We start from the raw sequence: 20,131 nt of genomic DNA, 5'->3' as shown, positions 1-20,131 counted from the left end.
GAAGCAGAGAATGTCACAGATGTCTCTGAAAGTTATGGAATCTGTGACATCGTCTTATCCTTACTTATAATTGCTGGCAATCACAGCTGTTCATGGCCTTCGGAGAGAAAGAAAAGCTCAGATGCTGGCTTCTTTAAGCAGTCTGGCTTGCTGGGGAGATCACAGGGTAGTCAGGGAGCTGTGAAGCCTGGAAATCCCTGTTCGGGGGGCGGGGGGAAGAGAGAGAGAGAGAGAGAGAGAGAGAGACACACACACACACACACACACACACACACACACACACACACACACACACACACACACACACACACACACACACACACACACACACACACACACACACACACACACACACAGACACACACACACACACACAGACAGTAGGTCTCTGCCCAAGAGAGGTGATGGCTGAGGAGGCTAGAACCTAGAGTGAATGCCCTGACATGACTATGGAAAGAGACTACAGGTGCAGTTGCCCTGAACTGTGACACTGTGTAGGGTTAGGGTGACCAGATGTTCCAGTTTTTTATAGGGACAGTCCTGACATTCGGGGCTTTGTCTTATACTCCCCATCCCATCCCAATTTTTCACACTCGCTATCTGATCACCCTCTATAGGGTAGGAACAGAGGAGGGGGTGGAATGAAATCAGAGCATAGATAGAGGGTCCACTCCTACAAACTCTTTTGATGAACTGGGCATCCCTGAGCATGTAAGGTGCTGAGAACCTCCTGTGAATTGCTGAGCCCTCATCTCTGACTGAAACACCATCACAACTGGCACCTTTATTAGCAGTCTCAGCCTTGGTAACCTCTGGAGATTATCTCTCCAGGTCAGGGTTGATGCAATTTGCCAAGGTACTTCGTGGAAAGCTCACACTGTTGTTACTGATTTTGCAAAGGCTGGCATGTGCTATACATACTGTGATACATGCTCAATTAGTTTAATTAGTAATGGCCCTTTATTTGCCTGCCAGTTTGCTAATTAGTATATTTGCTAATATCTACATGTGCTCATAGAGTTTTTGATAAGCAAATTTTAGGCATAAAAACATAAAATATAGGTGACAAGATCATTCACTTATTTCAATTGCAAGAACAGGAACACATTAGCAAAAATAGCAAAGCAGCACTGTAGGGGGAAGAATACTCCAACCACAGAGTGATAACATGAGATAATTCCAATCCCACTTTGAAATCTTCTGACACAGGTTACAGTATTGCAAATTGCCATATCCTTTGGAAATCACCACTACAGTACCCCAAATGCAAGTGAAGCTCAGGTAGTCCACTCCTAAGATTTGGTCTTGGTTGGTAGCTAACACTTGTCACTGTTGTAAAGACTACAACAGAGGTCCTACAAGCACTGTGAACCTTGGTGTGAATTCATGAAGGACCCTGAGCTTCTTCTCACCTTTCTCTCATTACATTGGTTCAGTTGCTTATGAGGTATAGACTTGTTATACATTGACAGTGACTTTGCTTTTGCTGTGGGAAACCCTTTGCCTCTAAGCCGATTCCTAAAGGCTATTTAAAAGGAAATAAAAGTGTGTGTGGGAGTGTCCCTAGACAGATTCTGTGTTTTAGAACAGGTCAATAGCTGATAACCTTTCATATGAAAAGCTGTTTAAAAAATGAAATCACTTCCTAATGGATTAAAAGACTGAACTCTGGAATTTAATTAACAAACTTATTTTTTTTTAAATGGTACAAAAATCAGATGTGTTCAGAGACACTTGAAAAATCTCTTTTATTCAAAGGTGTCTTGTATGATAAACACTGTCTCCTCCACACTTAGAACCTTTACTCTCACCTTTTTCCTATCTATGATGTCCCTCTAACATTTTGTTTGTAGATCTATGAAGGTATTTTAAAAATATTTTATTTTCAACAAACAGTGGATGGTGTGTATTTTGTACTGCTCATCTCTCTTGAATGCAGTTAGCTACCTGATCACATGGCAGTGATTGTCTTCCTCTACTGGCTGGCTGACCTACAGAGCAGATAAAAGCCTGCTACTACTGCTAGCTAATATAGATTCTCTTAGTTCCATTGTTTCTCATGTGTGAGAGGAGCTGTGTCTCTGCAGCTCATGTTCCCAATTTTTTCCCCAGATGCTGCCTGAGTGTTACCTAACTGAAGATGCTGATATTTATATGGAAGCAGCAAATGGATTTGCATGTACTTACTTCTATCCCCAAACCTGCTTTTCTAGACAAGAATGCAAAATCATTTTAGGTTCCAGAGTGATATTTCAACTACTCAGAACTGAGAAAACATCATGATGGTGTCATAGTTATATATCAATAGCTGACATTTATTTTCACAGAAAAAATGAAGACTAAAAAACTAAGACCCCAATCTTACAACTGGGTCCATGTGGGAGCAGGGGTCTGCCAGCCTAGGTTCAGATGCGGGATTAGATCTTAGCAGAACTGTGATCAATTCTGCATTTAAAATAGCCACGTGCATTTAGCTGACCGCTCTCAAATGTACACAGGATCACACTTTTTAAACCAAGGGAAATAAATGCAAAAATGATAGTAAAGAAAAGTTATGGTTTGGATTTTAAAAGTCCCTAAAGCCAGGAAATTCTAAATTACAGCTCTAAAATCAACTATAATTCAGAGAGATTATATATTTTAATGTCTAAAAATTAACACCCTAAAACAGTGACACAAAATAATATATATACCCTAAGCCATAGATATATATACAGAAAGAACATTATAACTTTGAATTTCCATGTGTTTAACATTTTACCTCTCTGTACCATTACATTAGCATAGCTTTTTCCTTTTAATAGTTCCACTTGACTGACTTTACACCACCATGAAAGAACGTATTCCCAATTACCAGGGTTCGGACTAATGATTTTGCTGTTACATTCCTGGAGAGGACAGTAGTAGTTTCTGGACTTTCGAAACAACCTGTTGATGATTAGAGTTTATTTTGGCATTATGCCTGTGCACTGTTATGCAAACCCTTACTCACACAAGGCAGCTCATTGACTACAATGGCTCGCAGTACTGGATCTGACAGTTGTACTTATCCACAACAGTTACAAAAAAGGAAAAAATTCTCTTTAATATGCTACATCCAGCAGCCACCTCATTATTCAACAATGTAATGACACATTTAGATAGTTGCCAAAAGACTTCACAAAAACTATTCAAAAAGCAAAACCTTGTTTCCACATTTAGAGTTGCATGATTTCACCTAAACTTGAACCAAAGCCAGGCCTGCAACGTGTAACCCAGTTTGTATTCTTTTTTTGTTGTTGTTTTTCACATGAATGCTCCCTTTGAGATCTTATCATTCAAATTCAGAACAGTAAAGCTACTGCTGACTAGTATCCTACAAAGACAAAATCACAGGGTTTTATAACTCATTCCATAAAATTACAACCAGGGGGTTATATTCTACCTATTTCTAGATGCAAATCAGGAACTGCTAACTGGCTTTTCTAAAAGCAAGTTAATTTTTTCATGCAAATGATTTGAAAGACTTTTTAGAGAGAGGAAGGAAAATTGAGGAGGAACAAAGACTTTTCCTGGTGGATCAGACCACGGGTTTATCTTGCTTGGTATAGTGCTTCTGGCAGCAGCCAATAGACAATATTTGTGACAAAGATGAAAACTTTCCATAATGCACCTAACCATTTGTACAGTGCAGATGGAGGCAATTTTCCTTCTTGATCTCTGCAGATAACTGACTTGTACCCTAAAGCCTGAGAGTTGAATACCCTTTTAATTATGTCAGCTACAAAAATTATTATTAGTAATTATATTGCTCTGTTCTTTTTAAAACTTAGCCATGTTGTTCAAAGCATTTCCGATCACTTATAACATCACATCAATTCAGACTTTGCAGTCCCAGACAGATTGTTCCTACAAAGATTGCTTCATAGCCCAACTTTACTGGATGGCCTGATCTTCCTACCAGCCAACCCCATAACCTAACTTTGCTTAATAGACCTTTGACTCCTAGTTCCGCTTCAGAAATATTCCTTGATATTTTGCTGCAGTTAGTAGATTGGACCCTAGCTCTTCTGCCTGTCCGTTTTAATTAAGCTTCTTGATAAATCAGTTATTTTTTCTATCCCAATTTGCCTCTGAACCCTCAAATGTTTTTATTTCAAATCCAGCACACAATGTGAATACATGTACCAACATATTACTCACTTTTATGTGTTCAGATGCTGTGTTTCAATCCTGCCCCAATAAAACATGCTCATGATCTATATTGACTGTTAGTAAGCAAACATCAACTGCCGGTAAAAATGGCATCATAATTTTGAAACATTTTCTCAAATATGGCTAAGAAGGATGGTTTAGTTGAAGGAATAGATGATGTTATGACTAAAGCACAGAACTGGGAATTGTTCAGGCTTGTACTGTTCCCAGTTCTACCACCAAGCCACTGTATGACCTTGGGAAAATCATTTAGGCCCCATTTCAGCAAAGCTTTGAAGCACACACTTAACTTTAAGAAATGACTAGGGCTGGGAGTACTCACATATTTAAAGTTAAGCACTTGCTTACTGAACCAGGGCCTTAATATCTCTGTGTATCAGTTTCTGTCTGTAAAATATGGGTAACCCTTTCCTAGCTCACAGGGACATTGTGAGACTTAATTCAATAAGGATGAAATTCACCCTGGTACAGTTGGTTGGAGTAAAGTGCTCCACTCCACTGAAAACCTGCAGAGAGAGGTCTGGCTGATGAGTGCCCTGGCAGTGAAAAGAGGCTCTATATTGGCCATATATATGTCAGCATGATAGGTCACTTTATGCGTTGGCTTAGGGAGGGCCACTGATCCATGTTCATACAGACCTTATCCTGGGTAACCGCTTGTAGAGGGGCTATGACTGATACTGCAGTCCAATAGGCTGGAAAGAATAGCAGCATATGGAGCATTACAGGGAGCCATCCATCCTGGTCCTGGGTTGGGGTTGGATTTCACCTCTCCACTCCTATGTATCTGGGCTTTATGTGAGCAAGTCAGTTTCCCTCTAATGTTTGTAAAGTAATTTCAGGGCCACAGTAGGAAGCAGCCCCAGAAGTACAGAATACTGTTATTAATCTATTTTAAACCTTCAGATTTAGTACTGAGTACTTGTCCTATGGAATCTAGATTTACAAGTTTTTCCTAATGCTAGAAATTATGGATTCTGTAAAAATCAACCTATAGCCTCAAAAACAGAAGCAGCATAAATGCAAAATTGCTTTGAAGTTGCTCTTTCCCAGGCTATATGGTATATTTTAATATGATCTGTTTTCATTGGCTTGACATTTTTTCGGTAAAGAAAGACAGAGCGCCAGGAAAACAATGAATAATGTCAGTAAATGTTACCCCGTGGGGAAGTAAGTATTGTTAGCTCATGTTACTGATGGAGCTGGGCAGTGATTTGCCCCAAGTCATCCACTGTCAGGATTAGAATGCAAGAGCTCAGGGCATGTAACTCCACTGGACCTGGCTGCCCACCTCAGCATCACTGTGCTCTCCAATGCATTAGGATGCGCATAACGGGTAGAACAGGTTCCCAGGAGATTGTACGGAAATAGGTGCCCCGGTAATATGAAACAGCAGTGCTGCCTCCATTCTCCCGCCTCCACTTCCCACTCTGAATTCCCCTCTCCCGCCTGCTCCTCCCCAGCTTCCTTTGGCAGCTGCCCCCATCTCCAGCTTTCTTTGCTAACTGCCCCCTGCCGCTTGCCCCGCCCCACCGCCAACTGCCCCATCACCTGCTTTCCTTGCCAACGGCCCCACCTCCTGCTCCCAACGACACCACCTCCTGCTCCTAATTGCCTCCCCGGCCAATTCCCCCTGCCAGTGCCCCCATAGCTCCTCTGTCAAATGCCCCCTTTAGCTACTGCCCTGCCCTGCCCTGGCCTACCCGCGGCCCCCCCGCGAGCTCCCCCGCAGTCCGGCGAGCCCCGCGGCTGACGCTGCGGCGTCGGCGTCTCTTCGCTGACGCTGGGCGGAGGCTCAGGCAGCGCTAGGCCGCGGCGGCGCCGGGCTGTGGTTTGTGGGCGGGCGGCGAGCGGCTGTTCCCCGGCCGGCGGCGCCGAGATGCTGGTGCCCGTGTTCACGCTGAAGCTCAACCACAGGATCCTGCCCCGCATGGTGGCACTCGGCAAGTACGATGGGACCCACCCGTGCCTGGCGGCCGCCACGCAGGCGGGCAAGGTAACCGCACACGGGCCCCCACCGGCCGGCACAGACCGCCCCCGACACCCACTCCTCGCCACCGCGGCCCCCATGGAGACAGCGCTGCACACGGGGACCCCCCGAAACTGCCCCCCTTTCCCCGCCACGGGGAGTCCCCCCAACCCCTCCCAGGCCCTGACCCGGGGACCCCCCATGGAGGCACTCACAGACACAGGGCCCCCACCCCCTGACATTTCCCCCAGTTCTTCCACGGAGATACCCATAGAAACGGGGACCTCATGGAGACTGCCCCCAATCCCTGCCATGGGGATCCCCCTGCAGAGACACCTATAGACCCCCTGAGACTCCCTACTCAATGCAGGTATCCCCATAGACACAGGGACACCTGTCCCACAGAGACTCCCCCTAATCTCTGCTGCAGGGACCCCACCACACAGAGACTCCCCCTAATCCCTGCTATGGGGATCCCATGGGACCCTGCCCATTCTGGCATCCCCAGTCCCTGCCATGGGGACTCAATTTCACTGACGCACTCTTAGGCCTACGGATCGTGCACCCCAGGTACAGAGTCTCCCCCCAAGGCATCTGTTGACTTCAGTGGGATCAGTGGTGGTCATGACCCAGGAAAATCAGGCCATTAATTCATACCCATAGTAAAGCTTACAGTGGAGCATTGGGCAGAGCAACAAACACAAACCCATTTCTTTCCATGCCAACGGCAGCAGACACAAATATGATGTCAGCTGCCACACCTTCCCTCACAGCCCTTCCCTTTCCCCTGCAAAATGACTTGCCTTTGTTTTCATATACAGTAACTTCAAGGGGAAAAAACCCCACACCTAAAAATGCTCCTACAAGAATAAAGGAAAAAGCTTAATCTGAAAATGATTTTTGGCTCATGTCTGCCAGGGTTTTAGTGTCCGCTAAAAGCCATGTTTTTAATGCACTTGATTCTTATAAGCTTCTCTTCTCTTCTCAGTGATGCGTCCCTAGTGGCTTTGGATTACCTTTCTTTTACAGAAAGAACTGTGAGAGATGTTGCTTGTACTGCAGAGCAGTGCTGCTTGTGGATGGGTCTGGCATCACATAAGCCAGCTCACCAAAAAGTACATGACATACAGAACTCCTCGTTCTCATCCCCCTTTAAAGGACATCACTTGAGATCCAGGGAGCTGGTTCTGCAATCATTGAAGCCAATGAGAATTTTGCCATTAACTTCAAGGGGAGCAGGGTTGGGCCTGCAGAGGTTTGCCATTTGCTGTGGTTGATTTTACTGGTACCTTCTGATTGCTGAAAATTGACTCATTCTTGGAAGATGGAAATGTGAAACCATAAGATAAATAAAATGCTCAAAACCCTTAATGGTGCTACCTCTTTTTTTAGCTGTCTGCACAGTATTATACAGGCTGATACCAGATGCTCCTATTTAACATTAATGTATTTGACTCTTGTATCTTGGCAGTAACACTGCAGCCGTACAATAGCCTTGCCTACACTAGAATCATAGGCATAGTTTGACTTCTATGTTGGGGAGGCAGCTCCAGTCAGGCCAATGGTGCTGGGCATGGGGGTGGGGGGCAAATTCCATGCCTGCTCGAGGCTTCCTGTTTGAGAGGGGCAGTGCCCCTCCTGCCCTCCCCAACTATGCCCATGACTAGAAATATTTATCTAAAATTTCCCACTATTGCATTCTGCTGGTGTTTAGCCACCGTAGCATCTGCAGCATTAGATGACACACTGGTTAAAACACCAGTTGCAGGTCTACACTAGCTCTCCCACCATTGGTGCCACCGGTGGAGCTGCAACAGTAAGGAAATTAGGTTGTGTGTGTGAAAATGATCATGCCCCTCAGAGCATGATCCTGCAATGTGCTTAACACCTGCAACTTCCATTGCCTGAATTGAGGGTGCTGAGCTCCAAATGGAATATGTTTAGCACAGCAGGATCAGGCCATAAAACAGTTAAATTAATGTACCTAGGCCACTTCAGTTCACTTGCACCTTAGCAACATTTTAAAGATTTGCACTAATGTATGTTGGTAGACATTAGATTCAGGAAGGTCCTGTGACTCCTTTCTCAAATTTTAACTTGTTTACCACATAAATATTCTGTGTTTTGTTTGCTTCCTATATTTCTTTTTTTTTGTATTTTAACAAGTTATAAAAATATGCACATTTAAATCAGTGAAGTTTTTTTTCAGTTCTGGTATGGCTCAAAGCAGACTTAGCTTCAGCTGCTTATACCAAGATTTTTTTCTGTAACTTTTTCCAGTGTTTGCATTAGTTGGTGCTCCTAGCTTTTTCAAGTAGCAGCAAGAGTGAAATTGTAGCTGATGTCCACAGGATTTTTAACAGCCCTTCAAATGACTAGAGTCTTGTTAATTTCATTGTGCTGCTACTGGAGGAAAGCCATGAGCAGCAGCAGAGGCACTGAAGGTATCTGCAGATGTAGAAAGACAACACTGGGAGTGTAATTTTTTTAAAATGAAAGATTAAATTCTGCATAAATGAGTGGCTTAAGTCCCCATCCCTCTCATCAAGGACAGTTTCTCATTTTCTATTGGTAAGTGGGCAACTGGATTTTTCAAGTCATGTGTTTTGTTGTAGTGTTCTCACTTACTGTAATGGAAATTAGCATCCTCGCTGACTTAACTCTGGAGATGTTGCAGTGTTAAAGGAAATGAATGTTTGTTGTAAATCCTCGGATGACTACTTTGTAATACTAGAAAACCTTATTAAGTGCAAGCTCTACTACAGTTTTAAACCCAGCAAAGGAAGTTTAACACAATTATATTAGAATAAAACAGGCTGAAACATAAACCTACAAAAGCATAGAAATGTTGCACTTAGGCTGCTGCAATTTGCACACAGTTCATCCCTGTCGTTCCCAGGTGTCATATTAATATTATTATTTATTTGCATTATGGAAGTGCAGAGGCACCAATGAAGAACCAGGGACCCATTGTGCTGGGCACTGTACAGACATAAAATAGTAGATGGTCCCTTCCCCAGAGGCCTTGCAATCTAAATAGATAAGACTGACAAAGGGTAGGAAAAAGGAATATAACATACAGAGTGATGATCTGCAAACATTTGTTTCTTTCCCTTTTGGGGGGGGGAGGGGGGGTGGAGATTGGTGAGCTTTTTATTAGTAAAAAAACGGAAGCAAATGCATTCTAATGTGCGAGTAGGAGTGTAGTACCTTTGTTCTTATAGTTCTCTTTTTAAATCCATCAGTTCCATTTGCAAATTAAGATTCCAAGCCCTGACTCATATCTGCTCAGGTGGACCCTTACACCCCTGCAGAGCTCCCTAGATTGCAGTAGGACTTGAGGAGAGACAGTGCTTTGGCTGTGTGGATCCAATTGCAGGATTGTCACCTAAAACGTCCTTTGGGTTTTAACATAAGACACGGGGGGTGGGGAGGGTGTGTTAAACACTACTTCTAGGCATTTATGTTAATTGGCCCTGGATTAATTATAGTATTAAAGCACCTAACCTTAAAGAAGATAAGTACAGAAAAAGGAGGCTAATGATTTTCCAATAACATGCCATATTGTGCTACTTGAATGTAGCACATAATTTACTATAATAGCCCTGTTTTTGCTAATAGCATGACCAGGAGAGATGGGGCATAACTTTCTTAATGTTTTTAAAATAATTCTAAATAGTAGAGAGACAAGGTGGGTGAAGCAATATCTTATTGGACCAACGTCTGTTGGTGCGTGAGACATACAGAGCTCGGCTTGAAAGCTTCTCTCTCTCACCAACAGACGTTGGTCCAATAAAAGATATTACCTCACCCACCTTGTCTCTCTAATATCCTGGGACCAATATGGCTATAACTATACTGCATACAACATTCTAAATACTAGTCAGTCTCAATTTTCAAAATGGTTTTGACAACATAACACTTCTGCAAAGGTGGTACAATTGTGATTGTCACAAATTTTGGAAATTGCTGGTTTTGTTGCGTAGAAGATATATATAAGAGGCCGTAAGAAGCAGCAACAGCAAAAAAACAAAAAACGTGTCCGTCTCTTTGTTAGACTCCAGAACCTGTGCCTTAATACCAAGACTATAACTCTTATTGATATGTAGATTTGCGATGACTACAGGGTTTAGAACAATCTTTGAAATGTACATCTTGTTTTTACAGGTTTTTATTCATAATCCTCATGCCCGTGGCCAGCATGTAAGTGCAAATCGTATGATGCAAAGCAGCCAGGATTCTGATATTTCTCTTCTCAACATTAATCAGGGGGTCAGCTGCCTAACAGCAGGAGTGCTGAATCCCCAGCTTGGCTATGATTGTCTTCTAGTTGGAACACAGACTAATTTGTTGGCTTATGATGTGTACAACAACTCGGATTTGTTTTACAAAGAGGCAAGTTAATTTCACTCTTAGTCTTCATGTCTCTTTGTTCTTCCTCTTTTTCTTTTTTTTTTTTCATTCTTGCTTATAAACCAATTAAGTCACAAATTCTAAGTTACTGTTTTCAGTTGTTACACTTTGCTTTTTGCAAATCAGTGATATAATTAGAATCAGGACTTTCTGGGCAAAGAATTTACATGTTTTGAAAATCAGTATTATATTTTTAAGAGGAAAGGGTGATGTTAATGTGAGTGAATGAGTTTTTTTAGAATGTGCTATACCAGTTGCAAGTCAAAACTTAAAAGCCTTTGAAAATATTTGAAGCTCAAATAAAATAACGTTAAAGTAGAATTATATATTCCAATCTGATACCCTAACTACGTCTGCTTGGAACAGTATTTTGGAAAAGCCATGGCTTTGTTGTTGAGTCTCAAATTTCGTAGGAAAAATTTAAAACGTTACATTATTCTGGCAAACTGTTCTTTATTTTTCAGTTAAATATCTAAAACTAGTTCATTAAATATTTCACCATTTTCTTTGTTTCTTTTAAAAATAGGAACAGGGCAATAAAAATTAAATAGATAAAGACTAAAAGGGGTGTGGGGGTGGGGAAAGGAGTTTGTATAAACAAGGTTAACCACCAGCCTGAGTAATTGCAGACTGACCTTAATGTAACCTTCATCCTAACCAATGTGAGTAACTGGGTTGACCTACCTTAACTGCTGTAACCTCACCCCATTGTTTGTTACTCTCACTTGTTGTGTCTCATTTTATAGTTAGGCCCCAATCCTGCATTTGGATCTGTATGATCACAGGGGTCAACCCATGGAGATTTGATTACAAGATCGGGGCCTGTGGCCTCCATCCCCCAGTGAGATGCATGTGAGTGAAAGGGTTTGCTTGTGCGCAAGTGCCATTGGAGTCTACTAGCCTTTGCACATGCATGGGGGAGCACCTGCACACATCTCGTTGTCAGATTGGGACCTAAGATTATAATAAGATTTTTGGGGCAGTGAGCGTGGCTTTGCTAAGTACTTCACAAGTAACACCTTTTTGGGTTTGATAAAACAATAAATATTAGAAATGTAAAAATTCAGGTTACTCTCTCTTGCTTCACTACAGTGGACATAAATAGAGCCAATTTTGTATGTGTACTTGGAGTATGTGCTCAGTAAGTTATAAAGACTGTTACACGTTTATGAAAAGGCCCTAAAAGCTGCATTTTTGTCCTGAAGCCATAGATGTGACATACATACAACCTTCATTATATACAGTTAAATAGAGCATAGGTTTTGCTGTTTATGTTTGAAGTTTGCAGTTTGCTACCTCTATTTTGTTTACTTTCTGGATATTGGTTCATCCTTTTAGACTACAAATACTTTATAGTAACTGATTAATAACTTCTGGTTTATTACATATTTGGTTAATGTAACACTGGGTGTTTTCTATTTGATGCATGTACTGTATGTATCTGTATAACTGAATCTTTGCTACATTTCTGTATTCTTTTAATGTTTTGCTGCAGGTTGCAGATGGAGCTAATGCGATAGTGCTTGGAATGCTAGGAGACATTTCATCTCCTCTTGCTATTATTGGTGGAAACTGTGCTCTGCAGGGCTTTGATCATGAAGGAAATGATCTTTTTTGGACGGTAAAGATACACACAGTCCTTTTGATGCTGCTACAAGATTGTTTTTGATAGATCAAAATTCCCTTGATCTTTAATAAGATCAATATTAATTTGATTTTTGAATAGCTCAGAAATCTTTCTTAATTTAAGATTAATCATAAACTATATATGTTTGTAATTTATTCAGTACATACAACAATTTGAGCCTAAACAAACTGTATTCTAATGGTCTTTGTTCTGTGGCAACTAAGAACATAAAAGTAGTTGTCGTAGGCTGAACTAGCATAAGTATTGATGACTCCTTTCTTTTAATTTTAGGTTACTGGGGACAATGTGCGTTCATTAGCATTGTGTGACTTTGATGGTGATGGGAAAAAAGAGGTTGGTTTGTGGTGTACAGTTCTCCTGTGAATTCAGCTGTAGTATTGTCCTGTAGTGAATTTATTTTGAAAGAAAATAACAGAATTATTGTATTTGACTCCTTTATGTTGCTGGCTAGATTGAACTCTGCTTGGAGTTATAGTTCTTCCTTAGGCCCTGATCCTGCAAAGATTTATGCATGTGCTTAACTTCATGTACTATGAAAAGTCTTATTAACTTCAGTGGAACTAGTCACAGTGGCTAAAGTTAAGTGTGAACATAAATTTTTGCAGGATTGGGGCCTTGCTTTGGATGTGTTGATCACTAATCATAATTCTGAAGCTGTTCTTGGCAGGGTACAGTGTGTTTTTTCTCTCAAATCCAATTAAATATATATAAAAAATACATAAAGCAGCCAGATTGCTGGACCGCATAGGAACTGATATATTTAGACATATTTTAAATGGCAAAGAAACTGCTAGTTAGAAACCATGTTATTTATTAAAGTGAATAAATTGTAAAATTGTATTACAAATAATCTCATTTTATGCTTGGACTTGTTTTTGCTTTAGCCATTCTCAAATCCAATCACAGTGCATCTTTTCAATAATGACAAATGATTAACTGTTGCCCAGTGCACTGGTATAAGACTGAAAATAATTTTAACAATCTTTTTGCTGTTGAGACCATGTAAGGCAAAGGCAGGGAAAACTGTTGTGTCCAGATGGTGAAATTTACAGTGTGTGTGTGGCCCCCTGTACCTATTCAGGGCTCCATGAAACTAGGGGTCCATCCACATATTGTAAATTGCAGGATCGGGGCCTTAAACGTGTACTACAAAGCAAAGATGTTTTCCTAACATCCTTCAAATGTGAGTGTATAGCACAAATCATTGTGCTAACTTCTAGTTTCTAAAAAATGGTGTTTCTGTCTCTTATTGATCTTTGAATTTAATAATGATCATTCCCATGTCCTTCACCTTACCTGGGTAAACTTCATTTTTAGTGGACTAAGGACTTGTCCTGTTATAATCCGAGTTTCTTCTGCTCGTCCATAACCCAGTCTTACGAATATACAGACTCTTCACCTATATGAGTTCTCACTGAAGTAATCATTTGCAGGATTGGGGTCACAGTCAGTTTACTCACCTCTCTTCCTCCGCCTTATTTGCTGGAGCTGAGTGGGCTGGTGGACAAGTAAAGCAATGTATTGAGTGATGGAGACGATTCTGGGCTAGCATGGTCCAGTGGAGAATGGCACCAGAGAAGGGGGTTAGACCTGAATTGTATTCCTGGCTCTGCCATTCATTCACTGTGTGACCTTGGACAAGTCACTCAACTTCTCTACTCCTCAGTTTCTGTAAAATGGAGGTAATGGTGTTTGCCCATCTTTGTAAAGTGCTTTTCCACATTGCTTTGTTTGTTCTTTAACACTCCTTGTTCCATCAAGTAGGTTGCAGGAAAGGAACTGAGAAAACTGAGTGCATGAGCAGTAAGAACCAGGGTCCAAGACAGCTTTGTCCTGAACCTTATGCAATTATTTATGCTAAATTAGAACAATAGCATTTTGCACTGATGTAAAGGACTATAGAAGGTGCAGGGTAACAGTGAACTGGACTCTTGGATAGGTTGATTTTGGGTCAGCATATAGAGCAAGAGGCCTTTGAATGTGGGATGATCAGTGCTATAAAATAAAATGGTAGTCAACTGCTCACATGAGCTTGGTTAACGCTTGACAGTGGAGGTCATGGTCTATTTGAATCCACATGGCTCTTAGAGAGTTGCAGCTGAGCTGCTGCTTCCCTGCCTCCTCACAGAGGATATTATTCATCTTATATATGTATAAAACTACAGTTCTGAATCCTAATACTGAGTCATGGACAGTGATACAAGAATATATCCTGGTGTGATAGAGTGCTTTCCCTTTTTCTTGCCTTAGGTATTTTAGTATGCATTCTTAGAGTCTAGACTGCCAAAACAGATATAAATAGTACATGAACAAAAAGAGAGTATATGGCACCCTTTGATCCCAAAGCACTTCACAAACTTTTCATAACACCATTAAAAACTCTAGAAGACTGGGCCTAGAATATTGTTCACTCAGTAAAAGCTTTCTGCTTGCCTCTGAATTCTTAACTGTCTTTGTTTGTTTCTGTGAGTTAAATAAACCATTTTAAGATTATTTCTTTCTTTTTAGCTGCTTGTTGGGTCTGAGGATTTTGACATCAGGGTTTTTAAAGAAGATGAGATTGTGGCAGAAATGTCAGAAACAGAGGTAAATTATTTCTAAGCAGTGTTTATTATATGCTCAGATGGGATACAAAATATTGCCCACCATAAATCTACAGTGGCTTAGATTTACTATAATGACCAGTTGAGTTAATTATTTAATCTTACCTATTTTATTAGCACTTTAAAAGTTACAATTTAATAATGGATTTAAGCCACCTGGATTGTGATTTTTGTTGTGCTGTTTTATAGATAGCCTGCTAAGTTTTTAAAAGAAAATATTTGTCAGAAAAGTAGGGCCCCATCCAACTACATTGAAATCATTGGAGTGATCCCATTGTCTTCAATTGACTGTAAGTCAGGCTTTCAGTCAGAAGCTGTAAGCAATAGTGTTCATTCAGTTACAATACTTTTCCCAAAAACTGTAGGATAGGCAAGGACATGTCATGGCTAAGAAGTCGGTGCCTGTATCTCTAGTGCAAGAAGTTGAGTAGTTAATAAAACAACTTCATTGTTTTATGTTGGTATCATCTCAGACTAGTGGTGCAGATTTTCCTAGACTGCATTGACACAAACATGAGTAAGCAGCTTGTGGATGCACAAATACAGATTAAGCATGATTACATTAAAAAAAAAAATCATGCTGTATGAACAAAACTGAAGATTGTTTGTTGTAACCAGGTCAGATAAGAGTGACATGCACCAATTAAAAACATGGCTACATCTGTAGCACAGACAGGGCCTAAATTACAGGTGTCAGACAGGAAGACTTTTAGGGAGAGAATGTGTATGGGTAGAAAGTAAAAGGGCACTGGGGTTGTCATTCTTCAGCTTAGTGGCAGGGAAAGGATCCCCACTGTTACTGATTGGTTGCTTTTAGGGGGAAAAGTGCCATGTGGTTGAATTTAGAAATATTCTTAATTCTGCCACTGCTAGGGGTTTCAGTAGAGTAGGAAGGACACCTTAGAGACTTCCCTTCTCGAAAATCTGAGGAGAACTGTATCATGGGAGGAAACTTGCAGCTGGAGTTAGGGATAAAAGGCTTAGCTACTAAACCACTTATGAAAGCGATGATAAAGCTAAAGAAGGGTAGTTTTATTAGGGGAGGGTGGCTAGAATTAGAATTTAACAGGATACCCTGGCCTGGAATATTTTATGTTGTTTGTACTTTTGAAACAGTTAGGAATGGCTACTAGGTTAGCTGTTCTCAGCACTTCCCCGGTGCAGCAAGAGCATGATTTAGCTAGTAAAGCTGTGTAGCATTCAGCAGAGAATATCTGTTAAAATGCCTAAAGCTGGTCAACATCTGAAGCCTGCATTTGGTATTAACTGCAAAGTTATGTTCTTGAGTAGTACCCTGATTTGTAGTTAAAGTGGAAGTTGTACAGAGTTAAGAGTAGATCAAGCTCATACATGATTTATTTCTTAACCCACATGTGAATCGTGTTTTAAAGCCATGCTTACAGATTCCTTAAAAAGCTTGTTCTTATCTTAATAGTTCTAAATTAAAGGGACACTCAACAACCCACAAACTCTTCCTTGGAGGAAGGTCAGTACCATGCAACATGTTTGGCTGATGGCTTTTATGTACTGGACTCATTTTAAAAGACTGTAGTGTTTTGTTTTTTTAAATATTGTTTGTGGTCCACAGCAAGCCACAAAAACAACCTTTTGGTGATGCTGTTCCAAAAGGGCTAATGTGATCGTTAGATGTATAAATGGGAATATCGAGTAGGAGCAGAGAGGTTATATTACCTCTGTATTTGGCACTGGTATGACTGCTACTGTAATATTGTGTCCAGTTCCAGTGTCCACAATTTAAGAGGGCTGTTGATAACTTGGAAAAGGTTCAAAGAGGAGCCACGTGAATAATTAAAGGATTGGAAACCATACCTTACAATGACAGAATCAAAGAGCTCAATCTATTTAGCTTATCAAAAAGATTAAGAGGTGACTTGATTAGTGTATCAGTATCTAAATTGAGAACAGAAATTTGATAATAGAAGGTTCTTCAATCTATGCGTCTATAACTCTCATTTGGCATCAGAACACTTCTCATATTCATGTTGAGGGGCTACTCTAATAGTTAACTTTTATATAGTGCATCTAGGAAGAAAAGGGTTGAGTTACAGGAGAGTTATGGCTCTTGTAGGCACTTCCCTGGTTCTGCATTTATGTTTATTAGTATTTTATTATTTCTGTAATGCCATAGATATTCACCAGTGTTCCTTCCCCTACAAGAGCTTGATCCTGGAAACAGACCTTTGTTTTATTTCATTGATTTAGAGATTTTTGGCAAAGATTTCCCACTGTTGCTAGCACCGGTCCAGCTCCACCATTGTTAGTAACACTGGGCCACTAGTATAGACCAGGCACCGACAGCCATTATAGAGAGTTTTGTCTAACCAGAACGGGTCTGAATGACACCGTGTTACAAACACCAGTGGCCAGAGGCATTTTCTCTACATTTGTGCTGTCTCTCACTGGCACAACTTTTTTGCCAAAGAATCTTAGTAAGAGGGATGAGTCCATAGTGATTTTAAACTAATTTTTGGTATACCTACAATATTAATGTTCTTTAAGGAGGAACGTTATCTCCAATTAATTAATGTATAAAACAGCTAATTTGGTACAGAAATTGCGTGCATTCTATTATCAGTTACTTCAAACTCTAGAAGTAGAGATACATTCTAACTTCTATGTATTCTTTTTCAGACCATCACTGCACTTAGCCCCATGTATGGCAGTCGATTTGGCTATGCTTTATCTAATGGTACAGTGGGAGTTTATGACAAGGCAGCCCGCTACTGGAGGATTAAAGTTAGTACAATCAAATATGTTCTGACGAAAGAAATTGGAATATTATGGCTGAGAGTCTCAAAACCAAATCGCAGAATTGGGAGTCCAGTTCCTGTTAATTTTAAAGGGAATTGGGTGTCCAAATCTCTTGGTTTTGGAAATCTCAACCTATGTGTACTGTGGTTTATTTTATATGTATAAAAATGCAACTATACAAAATTAATAGTACATCAATTAACTTCTGCCCTGCAGGGGCTATTGCTATTGGACTACCCATTAGGACTACAATCATGAGGGATTTTGAGTTCCTTGTTCATACTGAATCCATTCAGTGGATATACTATTTCAGAGGTACAGTCATTTTACGTGGCATTGGTGAGGGACTTGCAGCATTTTCTATAACTACAACAGTGCTGCTGGCAGGTGTGCTGGTGATCAGGAAGTGAGCATGTTTATATTACTACTCTGCCCACAAAGAAGGTGAAAAGTCTCACATAATAGCTTCAGTATGATTTGTGTATTGGTTACAATGCCCAAAGATAAGGCTTGGGAAAGGGCAGATAACAGGATGCTGCCATTCCCAAGACTTCTCTGAACACAAGTTGGTCTTGTATATTAGGTCTCCACCCACCTTGTACAACTTGACACGAGATTGTTTCAACACAAACGTGTGTCTGTTTGGACTTGTGCTGATTTGCCAAAATGAAATGTGTTTTAACAAGAATACAGCAAACTAAATGATGATGGAGTAGAGCTTCATAGCCGACAGGTGGAAATACCTATTAGCTCATCTAGTCCATTTCTCAGAGATCAGCACAGGGTTGGTCCCTGCACAGTATGTTTCCAAGTGCTCTAGCCAATGTAGTTTTAAATGTCTGAAATAATGGGGCCTCCCCAAGTTTCGTTGAGGGACTCTTCAACAGCCTAACAGATCTTGTTGCAAGGAAGATCCTTTCCTCATACTCAGTTTAAAGTTTCTTAATGACACTGACAATAGCAATTGTGATATTAAAAGATCATGTGGAAATGATTTTCTTTGTGCTAAGGGGATTTCCCACCTGCTAACAAGATTTATAAGAACTCTAGGACTGTAACTCCTGTCTCAGAGAATCAGGCTCTTGTATGGTCCACTGTTTTTGTGGGAGGAGGTGGACATGATCATGCTCTTGGATGGAAACATGTTGGAAGGAAAGTTTGCATCTTTGGAGAACACTGGCCTATATCTGTAATGCAGGTGCTCAGATTTCAGAGGCACATGACTTACACATACGGATGCCCTGACATTCTTGTTACTCCTTATGTAATCTATATAGATACCAAAAGTAATAACTTCATGCATTTGTTCTTTGTTTTTCCCCAGTCTAAAAATCATGCAATGAGCATACATGCATTTGATCTTAACTCTGATGGAGTATGTGAATTGATCACTGGATGGTCCAATGGGAAGGTGAGTTTAAATGGAGAGATGAGTAGCTATCAGTCAAGAGATTGCATTTGGACAAAGTTACTTAGTTGTACAAGGCTGAATAGGCAAACCTTTCAAAAGAGTAGACTGAACTCTGAAGAAATATTACAATGAGTATTACAAATACACCATCATTTGCAGGAAGAACTTTCCCCATAATACTTCAAAACCAATTGCTAAGCTATAAAAGGTTGTTTCTATACTAGTGCAGGTTGTATAATACATTTCAGTTCTTCTGAGGTGCTACTTCCACTGACATCTCCATATATTGAGAATATCCTAGTATTCTTCTCCCGTGTTCCCTGGATGTTCTTAAATTACAAACGAAAGGAACTTATTAGATAATAGAGACGGTAGCTTCAATCTTATATAATTAATATGTAAAATCATTATACAAAACTAAATTCTGTTCCCTTTTAACACAGTTGGTTAGCTTTGTCATTTGCTAGAAATAGCTGATCTAGCTGCCAGGTCTCCCATGGACACCATTTGCCAATGTTTTCTTGTAAATCTACACTTCTTTCACACTGTCTCCTTTCATTATCCCAGGAGAATTTGATTTAATTTGCCTCAGGCTAACAACCTAGAGCCCCATGATTCATTGGAACCTATGGTGTGGAGCTGCTAGAGTTGATACAACATTGTTGTGTAGGAAACCTCAACACACTTATTCCTCCTTTGTGTATCATTTACGGTATCTTCCCTGTTCATTGATTTGAAACAGTCTTCAGCTCCTAAAAGAACATGTGTGTCCTGTGCCTTGGAAGAACAAAGCTATGCAGAACTGAAAAATCCCCCCATGGAATGATAATTAAAGGTCATGATATTTGTGCATAAAAGTAACACTCTTCTTCAGACAAAGGCTATGAATAAGAATGGAGACTGTAAATGCTGCCTTAAGGTTACTTGTAGTTTGGTCCTGTCATTGCTGCTTCAATAGTGTGTATCACCTTGACAGCACAGGCTTGCAATTCCCCTCTCTCTTTCTTTTCTTTTTACTTTTCTCAGGGGAAAGTCTCTTCGAGGAGCAGCTCTTTTTTACTTGTGTGCCTGGATCTGTCATTTCACTGATAATTACATTTTTGGTGGTGTTTTCTTTATCT

At 40.5% G+C, this 20,131-nt stretch overlaps 1 protein-coding gene across 3 annotated transcripts in view; it reads left to right on the top strand.

Moving 5' to 3' along the window:
- The first annotated feature begins 5,897 nt into the window (after positions 1-5,897).
- Positions 5,898-20,131, top strand: part of BBS2 (Bardet-Biedl syndrome 2) — a 29,546-nt gene continuing 15,312 nt past the window's right edge. Inside the window, exons 1-7 of one of the 3 annotated variants that reach the window (XR_010920593.1) lie at positions 5,898-6,190; positions 10,331-10,558; positions 12,072-12,197; positions 12,495-12,557; positions 14,733-14,810; positions 17,480-17,584; positions 18,924-19,010. Coding sequence is in view for 2 of the 3 variants with exons in the window: in XM_067552028.1 (XP_067408129.1) it covers positions 6,074-6,190; positions 10,331-10,558; positions 12,072-12,197; positions 12,495-12,557; positions 14,733-14,810; positions 17,480-17,584; positions 18,924-19,010 (804 nt within the window). In the remaining variant the exon portion in view is untranslated. Of the gene's footprint in view, positions 6,191-10,330; positions 10,559-11,408; positions 11,429-12,071; positions 12,198-12,494; positions 12,558-14,732; positions 14,811-17,479; positions 17,585-18,923; positions 19,011-20,131 lie in introns of those variants that run through there. The other 2 variants (XM_067552028.1, XM_067552035.1) reach the window with 2 other exon arrangements.

The sequence above is a fragment of the Emydura macquarii genome, unplaced genomic scaffold (assembly GCF_026122565.2).
Source record: "Emydura macquarii macquarii isolate MOO-44397 ecotype Brisbane River unplaced genomic scaffold, CSIRO-AGI_Emac_v2 contig_295, whole genome shotgun sequence".
NCBI classification, from domain to species: Eukaryota; Metazoa; Chordata; order Testudines; family Chelidae; genus Emydura; species Emydura macquarii.
Note: the sequence above shows the minus strand (reverse complement) of the source record. Positions and strands in the feature narration are given on the sequence as shown.